Genomic DNA, 12,930 nt, shown 5'->3' with positions numbered 1-12,930 from the left:
CGAGTTTTCTCGTATATCATTTTAGCGAGGGATGTTTGCTTCAAAGTTTTCCATTGTAATTTTACTCTGAAACAATTTATGCGAAAAACATGTTTTTCAGCTACTAAGCACCCACGCTCCTTAGGTTACAATCAGTGATCATTAAAAAAAAAATCTTTCTTAATACAAAACCAACCATGCAGCGTCAACATCATTACAAAATTAATCAAGGTACGTTTCTTTTTAGAATTTTCCTTTCAAATGTGTTTTTCTATCTTCGTTTACCTTTGTTACAAGCCCAGTCGTATTTACCTACGATACTGTGACATGATATAAAGAGCGTGCCAGTCCGTATAACATACATTTGTGTGGTTTCCAGACAAAGTCAATATTTTTGTCTCTCTCTCTCTCTTTTTCTGTTTTTGTGTTAAAAAATCCAGGGTTTCATGAGTAAACCCATATCGTTTTCATTATATATACTAAGAAGAAGAAGAAAAAAAAAAACTACACGCACAATCAGTTCCATAACACAATGTTTTTAATTTAGAGAGGAAAATTCGTTAGGCTGCGAGCAAGGTCATTTGTAGAAACCTCAAATGTCACGTGATAATTTTTTTTTTAGAAAACCTCCTTCCTACATGATGCAATAATGACAAACTTATTTCATAGCTATAATAATTTTAACAAATATTAAAATAATCCCTCTTACACGTCAACATGGTCAATCTACTTTAAGCACAATCTTAATAAGTTGATTCACCCTCCCGCTACAAGTCAAGAAAGTAACTGCCCACAATGTCATTGGCAGACTAAAATATAATAATGAGTGTTGCAGGAATATCCATCTTGAAAAGAATGTCAAAAGGACGACCCCCTACATTTTCTGATTGTTTGGTTGGTTTGTGGAACAGCTAACCTAACAAATTTCCCGTATAAACTACACACGCACCCACCCACACATTCTCCTTTTCTCTTCTCCGTTCCCCTTCAAGCACGATCACAACCACCATGGCTGGGGATGAAAATGACAAAGAAGAGACAAAGTAAGGCCAGGCCTACATTACGCTTCGATATTTATTTTCTGCCTCATTCGAGCTTCATGAATGTTTTTGTCAACATTGTCGGGGAATTATCGTTGAATTAAGTTCCTGAATTTAGCATCAATTTCCTAAAGATTTAGATAGTATTACATTAACATATGTATAACAATTGTAATAAAACGAAACTCGATTGTAAAAACTCAAAACATAATCAATTAGTGACTGGGAAACCTAAGCCTGGCATACCTTTAATCTCCCCATTATTACATGTTTACATTTGCAACAGAAGATTTGGAATTGTCTAAGTTCGCTAGTACAGTAGATTTAATTACTTCAATTGTGGGAAAAGTACTCAGATGCAATTGAAGTCCCTCGTTCCAGCCCCCCCCCCCCCCATCGTCATTTAAAGTTGTGTCTTTTCTGTCTGGGAACAGACTAAGGTTTCTATTTGTTAAGCGGAATGCCCAGGCCACTTCATCACGTGATTATTATTTGCATCCCTAACTGGGCGAGAGATATGTATTCTTTCGTTTGATTGGTTAGCTTTAATTATATGTATTTTCCTCTGGTGTCGTTTTTGGACCACGTGATTCAACCATGGACCTATCAGGTACCTGCTCAATGTCACATCACCAGACGGTGAAATACAGACTCACGCAGCCTATATATTCTTCGACACACTGCATGTTTTGGCATCTGTCAGACCGGACTCAGGACCCAGAGACAAACTCTCCTCTTATCTTGCGAAATAGACATTGTTGACGCCTTTATTACACGTTCCAGAAGAGGACTCGACGCCTCACTTCGCATTTAGCAGGATCTAGGCAAACAGTGAGTATAATATATCATTTCAGTTTACAAAATTTCTGAGCTCGAGCAAAGCAAGCACAACAAATGTAGACATCTTTTTGTACAGATATTATACCTGGATAATGGATCAATCACATTTCCTAATATTTAAAAAAAATCTTTGCAAACTTTGGTCACCCCCATCATAATAGGCAAGGGTACGCTTTCCGAAAGCTGGAGAAGAATCATTTTGGGATCGTATACTGATTATAATTTCGATGAATTATACATCTATCCAATCTGTCGTTATAGTATAACAGTAATGACCCATCTGTGACACTAATAAACGATGTGCATGAGTCTAATTTTGTTCGGTATGGTTTGCATATAATTATGCGCAGATTGAAGAAAAAAAAGGGGAAAAAAAGAGGGAAAAAAATGACTGACATTTCGTCTATTGCGCACCTGTATAATTGGATGGAGTGATTTTAGCCAGATTCTGGCGATAAAAGGGTGTGATTTTTTTTAACACATTAGGCTTTTATGATCGCTTTTACTGGACTGTAATTTGGAAAGTTTGCCGATATACCTCACGATGCCTCCGTGCTTTTACTTCTCGCATTTGCAAGTTTTTCGCGCTTTCAGGTAAATGTATAGTCTCGCATTTAGCAGGTGGAAAAAATGAGGTTCTTGCAGGGCCTTTAAATGGGACCCTCAATATTTGCTTGGGGGCCCACCTTTTTGGTTTTTCTGCCAGCTCATGGATCCATACGGACCCCGAGATTTGTTTGGCCTACCGCTCTATATCTCTAAAGTCGATTCGACAACTTATAGTCGTTATTTCCCACTTGAAGATATTTTCAAGCCACCTATTTTTTTAGGGAAGTTCTAAATTAGGATTATCTTTCAAATGCCGTTGGAATTTAACCTTTTAATTTGTTGGGCCTGCAAATGGGACAAAGTACCTTTAACACTTGTTTTATTCTTGCTGCTTCCAATCTTTGAGATTTAGGGATTGATGTCACACTTCCATCGGCTGACAGACAATCATCCACATAGACGATAATTTTAGGTGCTCTCAGTGCATGTGGAAATGTGGAAATATTTATCTGTTCAAACCCGTTAATAAAGTGCACAGTTTTATAAAGAAAATCTGATATGATATGATTCAAGGGGATTTAATGTCTTGCCTTTTCCCCCTTAAAGTAGTAGCTAATTTGGATAGACTGGATATTATAATTTTTTGTATTTAGTCATTTTATTGGTCATAATAAAACATTTTAAACAATTTTCTTTTCCTTTTCATCAGGGTAAGTGGAACATTCTACATGTATTTAAATAATTGGTAACAAACTGGGACATACTCTTTTGTGAATATAGTAAACAAAATTATACATAAATTGTCCCAAGCAAATTCTGAGGGTCCCAACCAAGGCCCCTGCAAACAACTCAATTTGATTCCCGCTAAGTTTAATTTACCTAAAAGCGCGATTTAGCGAACCTATTTCAGCAAAAGCGCGGAGGCTTCGTCAGGCATGCCGGCAAAGCTTTCGAGTTCGGCAGTTTGTGGAAACATAAAATCAGTTCCGTAAAAGCGATCGTAAAAGCCTATTTTGTTCAGAAAATTTCACACTTTCATCGCCAGAATCTGGCTAAAAACACTCCATTCAGTTATACAGGTAGGCAGAAGACGACCTGTCAGTCAAAATTCTTTTTCTTTCTTTTTTTCTTCAATCTGCGCATAATTATATGCAAATTATATCGAACAAAATTAGTCTCAATCCATGCGAATTGTTTATTAGTGTCACAGATGGGTCGGTACTCACTATATGGATAGGTTGGATATGTGTGTAAATCATTGCAATTTTAATCAGTATACGATGCGAAAATGATTCTTCTCCAGCTTCCAAAAACCGACCTGGGAATTGCTGTTGCGTCGTACGGGATGCAATTACTGTTTTTTCGAAATTTGTGCGTGAGATTTTGTTTTTGGGTATGAGTCCAGGACGCAAAAACGCAACTTAGCACGACCCTTGCCTATGCAGTGCGTATACACAAAAAGTGTACCCAACTTTGGTAGCTATTAATTAGAATGTTACAACGTGTGTAACCTTGAATCATATTTTATTATAAAGGAGAACTAATACCCCGCTAATGATACCATTTTAATGAATGTACTGTAAAGGATGACTGAACAGCAGGCTTTTCAAAAAGCATTGTCAAAATCCTCTTGTACCAAGGTCGGGCTGAAGCAATGAATGTGGGTCAAAAGCCATTATGTGTGTGTTATTTCATTCCAGAACAATTGCTTCTTTATTTACATTGACTATTAGGCAGTTGAAGACTCAAAGAATTGCTTATTACAAGCAAAATGTATGATATTCTCTTCGTTATGATGATTTCAATCTTGACTTCATTCGCATCCCTTGATTTAGGTAACCTTCTCATTGAGTGATACAACGTGGATAAAGTTTATCAGGGATATTTTATCTTTTATATGAAAGTCTGTTGTCAATTACTTTGATATTTATCATCATTAATGTTTTTTCTTGCATTTGGGTTCAGTCAGGGGCAGGATTTTTTCGAGGGTGGGGGGTTAAAAGGAGTCACGCAAAATAAACACACACATATTATTATTCAATAAAATCTGAGAATATATACGATTATCTAGATCTTCTAGGAATAAATCATTGTCAAAATCATTCCATAAATTGGGGTAAAAATAATTATTCCACCATTATGACCAACAGTGTATAATTTGGCCTAAACAATGATACATGTACACTGTAGTTTAAATCGACAATCATATTTTGACCGTCACTCTTCTTAACATAGGGAAAAAAGGATACTGCGCAGAATGGATCGGAAGACATTGACATCACTTATTCTCGTCGTGACGATTTGCTTGTCGTGGGCCCATAAATTAGGTGAGTTTTTTTTATTTTTTGGTCTTCCTTTCTATCTTTCTTTCTTTCTTTTCAACTTTTAGTTCCAGTAAAAAAAATGCGTCCCATACATTTAACCTTGTGCACTGGTCATGTGATTAAATTCTGCAATAAACCGCCTGAAACGATCTCACACACAATGAGTGATTTCAAGTTGGGTGTTTAAGGCTGGTGTTAGTGTTTAATAAACAATAACGCAAGCCTAAACACCGAAATGGAAATCAGCTGGTGTTAAGGCTTTGACCTCTGAATATCGTCAACTTCCGGTAGCTAGTGTTATCGATTTTGCAAAATTGTCGTCTGCTGAACCGACCTTTGTTGCTGGTGTTAATCTTTTACGTACAAATGTCCTATTCACTAACACTAGCCCCTAGGGATTAAGCAAATGTTGATTTCCAGTTCGGTGTTAGTGTTGTACCCGCACACAGTCAACGCACGAACGACGCCAATTTATTGTCTGACGATCAAATACAAATATGTGAAACAGGTAATTCATATATTCTTTTGTGTAAAATTAGTTATTTTATAAGACCAGAGAAATAGGTGTAAATTTATTCTGTACTTTTCATGATATCTTTAGTTTTGATGTACTATTTTTAAATCATCGTTGTGAAATCAAGTATGTGGTGACGTCACGGCTGGTGTTAAGCTATCGATTTTAATATCGGTATCGGGCTCTTAATTTCATCAGTAAATTTTCCGCTCGATTTAAGAGCTCTTGACTGCTCTAAACACTAACACTAACACTAACACCCAACTTGAAATCACTCAATGTGGCATGAATGATTGGTCCAAACGTTTCTGCTTTTTCTTGTCATATTTGAAATATATAGCGGCATTTGAAGAGCAATTTCTACTATGATATCCTTCTCAACTGACATTGATAATGAAATTTAAAGATATAAGAGGTAGTACATACAAAGAAAACAAAGATATAAGAGGAAGTTCACAAATTCTCTCACCCACCCCTCATCTCTCTTCTCTCTCTCTCTCTCTCTCTCACTCCCTTCCTCCCTCTCACTCCCTCCCCCTCTCTCTCTCTCTCTCTCTCTCTCTCTCGCTCTCTTTCCCTTCCTGATACAGGTTCGTCTGACGATGGTTCTCCCGTTCTCACTCGAAATAAACGGAACCTTGTGCAGTTCCTTGGTATGATTGAATGCGCCACCGGTAGCTCGGGCTGGGATTACAATAATTACGGTTGCCACTGCGGTTTTGGTGGGGGAGGAACCCCGGTGGATGCAACAGACAGGTATTAGTAGTAGTCGCTCTATACAGAGCGAATTTATTTGCATTTCGTTCAACATATTATAAACAATGACAGACAATAATAAACGGAATGATATAACAGAAATTAGCGTTGAAATATCTTTGACATTGTTTTATAGTCCTACGTACATACTTGAAAGCAATGCTTGTTAGGTGTAGGTTCGCACAATAATAATTGAACTTTATACATTAATAACTGTAGTACGAAGCACTTTCCATCAGCAACGATTACGTAAAATGTCATAATCATGTATCATTATTATTATTGATATCACTATTATTGATATTATTGTTAGCATCGTTATTTGTATCATCATTATTTTTATCATCATTGTTTTTATCATTAATATTGTCATTACCATTATTAATATTTGTATTACATTATTATTATTATTAGTAGTAGTAGTAGTAGTCAGGCGCCTACGCAGGATTTTTTTCGAAGGGGGGGGGGGTTAAATTTTTTAAATCGCGCCGAAAATTAATTTCGCAACGTCTCAGCCAGCCGCTGAATAAGCGGGGGGGGGGGGGGGGGGGGGGGGGGGGGGGGGGGGAAGAGCATTTTTTTAAAATAATTTGTTTGTCCCGAAATTAGAAAATTTGACCGATCGACATTTCGTTTCGTTGGGGGGGGGGGGGGGGGGGGGAGGTCACCTTTTTTAAGTCACCATTAGCATTTATTTGTTTTAATTAAAAAAATAAAATAAAAATAAAATAAAATGGGGGGGGGGGGGTTCCCTCCAAAACACACACACAAACAAAATTTGAGGGGGTGTCGATCCCAACCCCCCCCCCCCCCCTGCGTACGCGCCTGGTAGTAGTAGTAAGAGTATCAATCAGCCATGCAGAAAGAGGACGAAAGACTTGATGCATGGTTGATCTTCAACGAAACGGAGTTAACAGTCAGACCGCAGCCGGTGCGAAAACCCTCTATTTTATTCAGCACGTATGCAAGAATTTACGTGTCTTGCATACGTAATGAGTAGTGCAGACGGTCTTCCCGATCGGCAATTTTTGCCTTTATAATTGTTCATTTCTCATGAAATGGGTCTTATTTTAAAGATAAGAAGTTGCACTCTCTATATACTTATATGACAATCATGTTAGATATATTTTGGAAACAGATATTTCGCCTTGAAAATGGGGTTTTTCGACGATAAATCTATCTAAAGAGTAGGGCTGATTTTCACATAGAAATCATTCTTGCGTCAAGAAGATGTTATAATCAGCATAAAGCATAAATATTTTTCTTTACAATGATATCAAAATTATTATATTTTACGCTGTCCCAAAGTCAGGAACCAAAAAAGATCACGCTCATGTTCATGAATAATTAAAAAAAGTAGTAAATTTTGCCGATGTGATAATAAAGAATTCTGATTGGTCAACTACGTCAACTAGGTCACATATGTTTCGCTTTGGTTTATTAACATTCTGAATACCACATTTTGGTAACCATGCGTTGTGGCGTGCGCCTGTAATGCAACGTGCGCGCAAGCCGTCTTGACAACAATCTAAGGACCCGAGATCAAATACCTCACCTGCCATGTAGATGATTCTTTTATACTATATTTCTTTTTTAATCATTTTTCTAATTTTTTTTCGGCTAGTCGATGGCGCGGCGGAGCTCCCTGGAGTTTAATAATCAGTTATGCATTGCCATTGCTCAGACGGCGAGCGTGCACGAGTATGAAATCACACAATTTCGCGCTATCATAAAAAGAACAAATTGGTAATTTCCGGGTTTTTAGGGTCTTAATTACTATGATTATAAAAAGAACATGATTTTGCGTCAATTAGGTTTTGACATATTTTTGATCAGTGACTTTTCATCTTTCGAACGAATCTCAAAGTGGACAAATTTATTTTGTCCCAAAGTCAGGAACCAAAAGTGAAATTCCCGGGTCAAAACAGCAGTTGAAATGTTACAAAAATAGCGTCAATAAAAGTTGTGAAGATTATTGTTTACAAATTGCGAAATATGGCAAATTACATATCAAACTGATGCTGAAAATCTCGAGAGTGACTTTCCGTTGCATGCTGCCATGTTGAATGAAGTTAACGACCAAAAACGCAGCTACATGTACACCCCTACAAATCTCACTGAAAAGCGCATGGAAATTCAGCAGACGTAAATGTTATGTGATCGCCAGATATCGCTGAATAAAAATCAGCTTTCAGCCTCATTAACGCGCGCGCTGCGGTCTGACTGTTAAGTCTTTTGTCAACTTTGTTTATTGCTACGGCAGGCAGCCAGTGAAAACGAACTCGTTTAATCAAATTATGGAAATGCAAGCATTAATTTAAACAAACCGAACTTTGTTATTCCTGGCTCATTTTTCCTGTTTCAGGTGTCATATGAAAGGGCAGGAATTGAACTTTCTAGAAATGTGATTTCCCCATCGAAATTCAGATACTAGAGGTCAGTGGTTTACGCGTAATCAAGATTGCGCCCATATGCAAATTATGATGTGAGCCCACAGCACAGGCAGTGACGCTACAATACATGCGCATCTGAAAACATTGATGACATCACTGCCTGCGCTGTGCGCTCGCATCAAATTTGCATGGGCGCTATCTTACGCGTAAACAACTGACCTCTAGGGGTCAACGGTTTGTTTACTCGTAAATTAAAATGGCGCCCATAACCGTAAACTGGTGTATTATCGTAGAGGTGTTATCATTCCTCTCTACAGATGCTGCGAGGCCCATGACAAATGCTATGATGATGTCATCGCAGATAATAGCCTCGGCTTGTTTGGGTTTTGCAGCCCGTATTTGGTCACATACAAGTGGAGCAGCAGCAGCTGTACATGCATTACCGGTGAGTGCTATTTACCGGCTTACAGTAGAGCAAGAAGGACGTTAACTCTATGTTAAGACGTATGAGTTTACGCCCTTCTAATTCTAATTTATTACTTACAACCATCATTAGAACAACTTTCATTACAGGTCAGAAGGGCGATAACTTCATATTCAAGCATACATTCTAAATTATATTAAATAAAATTAAAATCATTATATTTTATTATTATTACGTTGGCTCTACAAACATAATTTCGTGAATTTTTTACTCAATTCTAGCTACTTCTTACCCGATAATTCCCGGTATCGGTATTGCTTAGTTTACGGTACATTTGTGTATAAAGTTGTACCAATCAAACATGCATGTCCCTATTTTTCGTCAATATTAGGGTACAATTTAACCAAACTTATTGTAAGTAGTTTATCACTGAAACAGAAAAATGGATTATAATGTTTGCTGGTTTTGTATTCCTCTAAACCGTCATTCGGAGGGGGTGCAGTCATTGAAGGGTGGCATCAGTGAGGGGTAAGGGGGTCACCGTCCAACTTGCAAATACGCAATTAGTTTGGTTCGGTTTGCTTTTATTATCCGTTTAAAAGACACACAATATATTTGAAAATAAAGAAAACAACTATTCGAAAAGACAACCGATGTATTGCTCTATTCAGAGATATTAATTTATTGCCGTGCTCTGTTCTTCCTAGAGGTTCATTCGCAATAAAACTGAAAGGAATAGAGTGTGGGAAAGGGCTCGATCATCTTCTTATCACTTTCCATTCCCCTCTCGTTTTCCCTATTCCCCCCCCCCCCCCTCTTTTGTAATGCCTCCGCCAACTGAAGGTGGTGCCGGAGGCATTGGCCCGAATTCACAAAGGAGGTTTGTCGACAAACCTCGGTTTATGTACGTCATATGACGCGTTTTGACGCGTTTTTGTACAAACCTGGTTTGTAAAAACGCGTCGAAACGCGTCATATGACGCACGAAAACCTTGGTTTGTCGACAAACCTCCTTTGTGAATTCGGGCCATTATGTTTTAGGGTTGTCCCTACGTCCATCCCTCCGTACGCGTCCGTCACATCTTTCTCGTTATCACGATATCTTAAAGCTTATCTGTACTAGTTTATAGGAGGGATTAGGCCGCCCTGCAAGGTCACTGAACAGGTGGTTATCTCATCAACTCAGCTCTCAATTAACATAAGAAAAAGAGGATAATGGGGGACCAATGGTCACCGATTAGGCATTGCTTTCTATATAGAGGGAGCAAGTAGCTACAAGTAGGATAGTGTGGCTTTAAGTACCGCTGAAGCTATAAGCTTTAAACCTGGTGATACTTTGTTTCACCATAGGAAGGGGACCTCACTAGATTTCGGAGTAAGTAGGTCAAAGGCCAAAGTTCATAGAGGCAAATTTCTGAGGATATAGGTTTTAGCCTCATTTTCATATGTCGAGAATCACGTCAGGCAAAATACGGGTATGTCTAACCGTCGAAACACAATATGATTAAATTCTTGGGGAAAATAGATGAAAGTTCAAGGTCATAAAGGTTCATTTCCATGAAATCTCTGTGTTTCAATACTGTTATCGCAATGTCGACTCAAGTACGACTAGAGCCATGAGCTTCAATCACCGAAATGAGACAACATGATTAGATGTTAGATAAACAAAGGTCAAATGTCAGAGGTCAGCAAGTCAATTAACATAAAATTAAAGGGTTTTTAACAATGTTATGACCAAATCAATGACTATTTAAAGCTATTAAATAACTTGTGAATTTAAGACTTGTAACTATAGTATGCATCACAATAGGGAGACAAGTGATCAGATGTTGGGATTTTCACGTCAAAGGTCAGAGGTCGTAAAGATCAATCGACATGAAATATTTGACTTTTCGTTCTCATTGTGATATTTCCAAGAATAAAGCCTTGATCCCAACTGTATTTAAGCGCAGGCATATTGGAGACGCAGTCGCATTTGTCTTGTTCTCCCTTTCTTACCCACCATTCGATTGTGTTGGGGGATTAGTGCCCCCTGGCCTCTACCCCCTAGCTATTTACACGCTTTGGGCTCTTTAAGAAATGTTTGTACCTCATTCTCGTTATGAAATTGACGAGGGTGAGCGAATTGATAAGGGTGCATCCCTAAATGGCTCATCTTTTTATTAGAGACCGATGTCGGAAATATTTGAGACCATTATAACATGGACCTTTTCACGATTATAACAAGCCATATGTTTAACTTAGGCAAGGGCTTCAGGGAAGGGGATTCTTGGAAACATGTGGAATTTATACAAAACTATTGGTGAATAGAAAGCAAATGACGTCACAAACTCATGAGCGAGTTGTCAATTTCTCAAGTTATTTACAAAGGCCCCTAATTTTGAAACATACTTTTCTTGCTATTTATCTCGTTGTCCTAATTCGATTTTTTCATTTTTAACCTAATTATTCTGTGACCAGATTTGACGTTTGAAATATCTATTACTTGGTCGAGAAAAGGGGCAGGGGAGTCCGAATGGATGAATGGATGTTATTTCTCAACATTTCTATTAAAGATTAGATTTGACTAATTGTATCGTTTTTTTTTCTTCCCCTTTTAGGCGGGTGGACGAACACGGAATGTAAGAAAAGAACTTGCAAGTGTGATAAGGATGCGGCAGACTGCTTCGCTCAAGCTAAGGAGACTTACGATGGAGAAAAGTACAAGGGCTACGACAAGGATAACTGTTCTTAAGATCCCAATCCAACTCCGACTCCAACTCTGACCCCAACTCCAAGTTCTAGTCATACTCCCATCTTGACCCCTCTTTTAGCAAATATTTGTTAAATTACTTATTATTACTATTATTATTATTGTTATTATTATTAGGCATTTAGCTACGATATTCATAGTACACTATATCACAGCGCTTACAATAATATAATATTTTGTTTTGTATCATCACACTTAAAACCAGGCGGGATCAATAACAGAGGCGGTGCGGGGATGGGGTTGGGGAAATATGGCCCATTTTTGGCAGGTATACTACATCTACTTAAAACTTAAAAGTGCCCCTCTCTTTTTTATCTTTTTTTTTTTTTACATCTGATAAAATGCCCTTTTTTATTTATACCAAGTGCACTTATCCTTCATGTTATGTGCCTATTTAGATTCCTTTTTTGAATGTGCCTATTGTACTTTTGATGATTGCCCCCTTTTTCTTCTTTTTATTACATCAATAGCCGCATATTCCACGGCAAAATTCTTGAACTTTACTATTAATAGCTTAAGAGGAAAAAAAATGGAATCTGTTTTTACTTGAAGTGGGGGTTGAAAAAGAAAGTGACTAGTTCATGATACCGGGATCTGTTCAGCGTTGTAGTCCCTTTTGCCTGGAGTTGGGAAAGGGAGTTATTAATCTGTAGACTGCCTGATTTTTCATAATTATGAAGTATAATGTTGAAGGAATTCAGGCTCTGCAGTCTAGATTTGGAATTTAGAGTTTTTTAATAATTGATTTTATTAATACATACTAGTGTTCTCTTCAATCTTTCTATAACCTTACGTTAAGGAAAAGTATGTTGAGACAAAAATCAATTTTGATTAGAAAAGATAATAAATAATTTGTTTGCTTTTGAAGAAAAAAATCCTTTCATAATAATTTGTGTATGTTTTATACAACAAAATATTAAAGTGAAATGGGCCTTAGGCTTCTTACAAGGAGTATGAAACTTTTCTTCGTTATGTCTTTTCTTTTTTAATGATTCCTATAGGGGCATGGTAATAATGATTTATTTTGAATGTTGTTCGGTTAAACAAAGATATACTTTGCTTAAAAATGGGAAGAATACTTTCCTTCTACCAAAATAAAAGAGATTTTATAAAGTAGAAATGTTAAGTTTTGTCACATTTATATTAGAATTTTATTGCGTATATCTTTACTTGATATTTATATCCATTTCATGCATTTGGTTGTTATTTGTGGTTCAAATAAGGTTTTATTCATGACTTGTCAAAAAGTCCACAGACTAAAAATGCAAGTTTACATCAAACATACAATCATATAAAAAGCATTCAAAAACATATGTACATATATATAAAGATAACATAGCAAATGAGAACAAATATATA

The 12,930-nt window shown here is 37.2% G+C and overlaps 1 protein-coding gene across 2 annotated transcripts; it reads left to right on the top strand.

Moving 5' to 3' along the window:
- The first annotated feature begins 1,664 nt into the window (after nucleotides 1-1,664).
- LOC115923063 (basic phospholipase A2 pseudexin A chain-like) lies at nucleotides 1,665-12,225 on the top strand. Of its 2 annotated transcripts, XM_030983220.1 has the most exons (5): nucleotides 1,665-1,850; nucleotides 4,644-4,735; nucleotides 5,837-6,002; nucleotides 8,713-8,840; nucleotides 11,420-12,225. In XM_030983220.1, the coding sequence occupies exons 2-5, from the start codon at nucleotides 4,666-4,668 to the stop codon at nucleotides 11,551-11,553; spliced, it is 498 nt and encodes a 165-aa protein (XP_030839080.1). In that variant the 5' UTR covers nucleotides 1,665-1,850; nucleotides 4,644-4,665; the 3' UTR covers nucleotides 11,554-12,225. The 2 variants fall into 2 exon arrangements, with proteins under 2 accessions (XP_030839080.1, XP_030839079.1); XM_030983219.1 differs by lacking the exon at nucleotides 1,665-1,850 and having other exon boundaries at nucleotides 4,422-4,735.
- The last annotated feature ends 705 nt before the right edge of the window (nucleotides 12,226-12,930 follow it).

This window comes from Strongylocentrotus purpuratus, unplaced genomic scaffold (genome assembly GCF_000002235.5).
Source record: "Strongylocentrotus purpuratus isolate Spur 01 unplaced genomic scaffold, Spur_5.0 spur5_scaffold_13, whole genome shotgun sequence".
NCBI classification, from domain to species: Eukaryota; Metazoa; Echinodermata; class Echinoidea; order Camarodonta; family Strongylocentrotidae; genus Strongylocentrotus; species Strongylocentrotus purpuratus.
The sequence above is the reverse complement of the archived record's forward strand: the minus strand, read 5'-3'. Positions and strand labels throughout refer to the sequence as shown.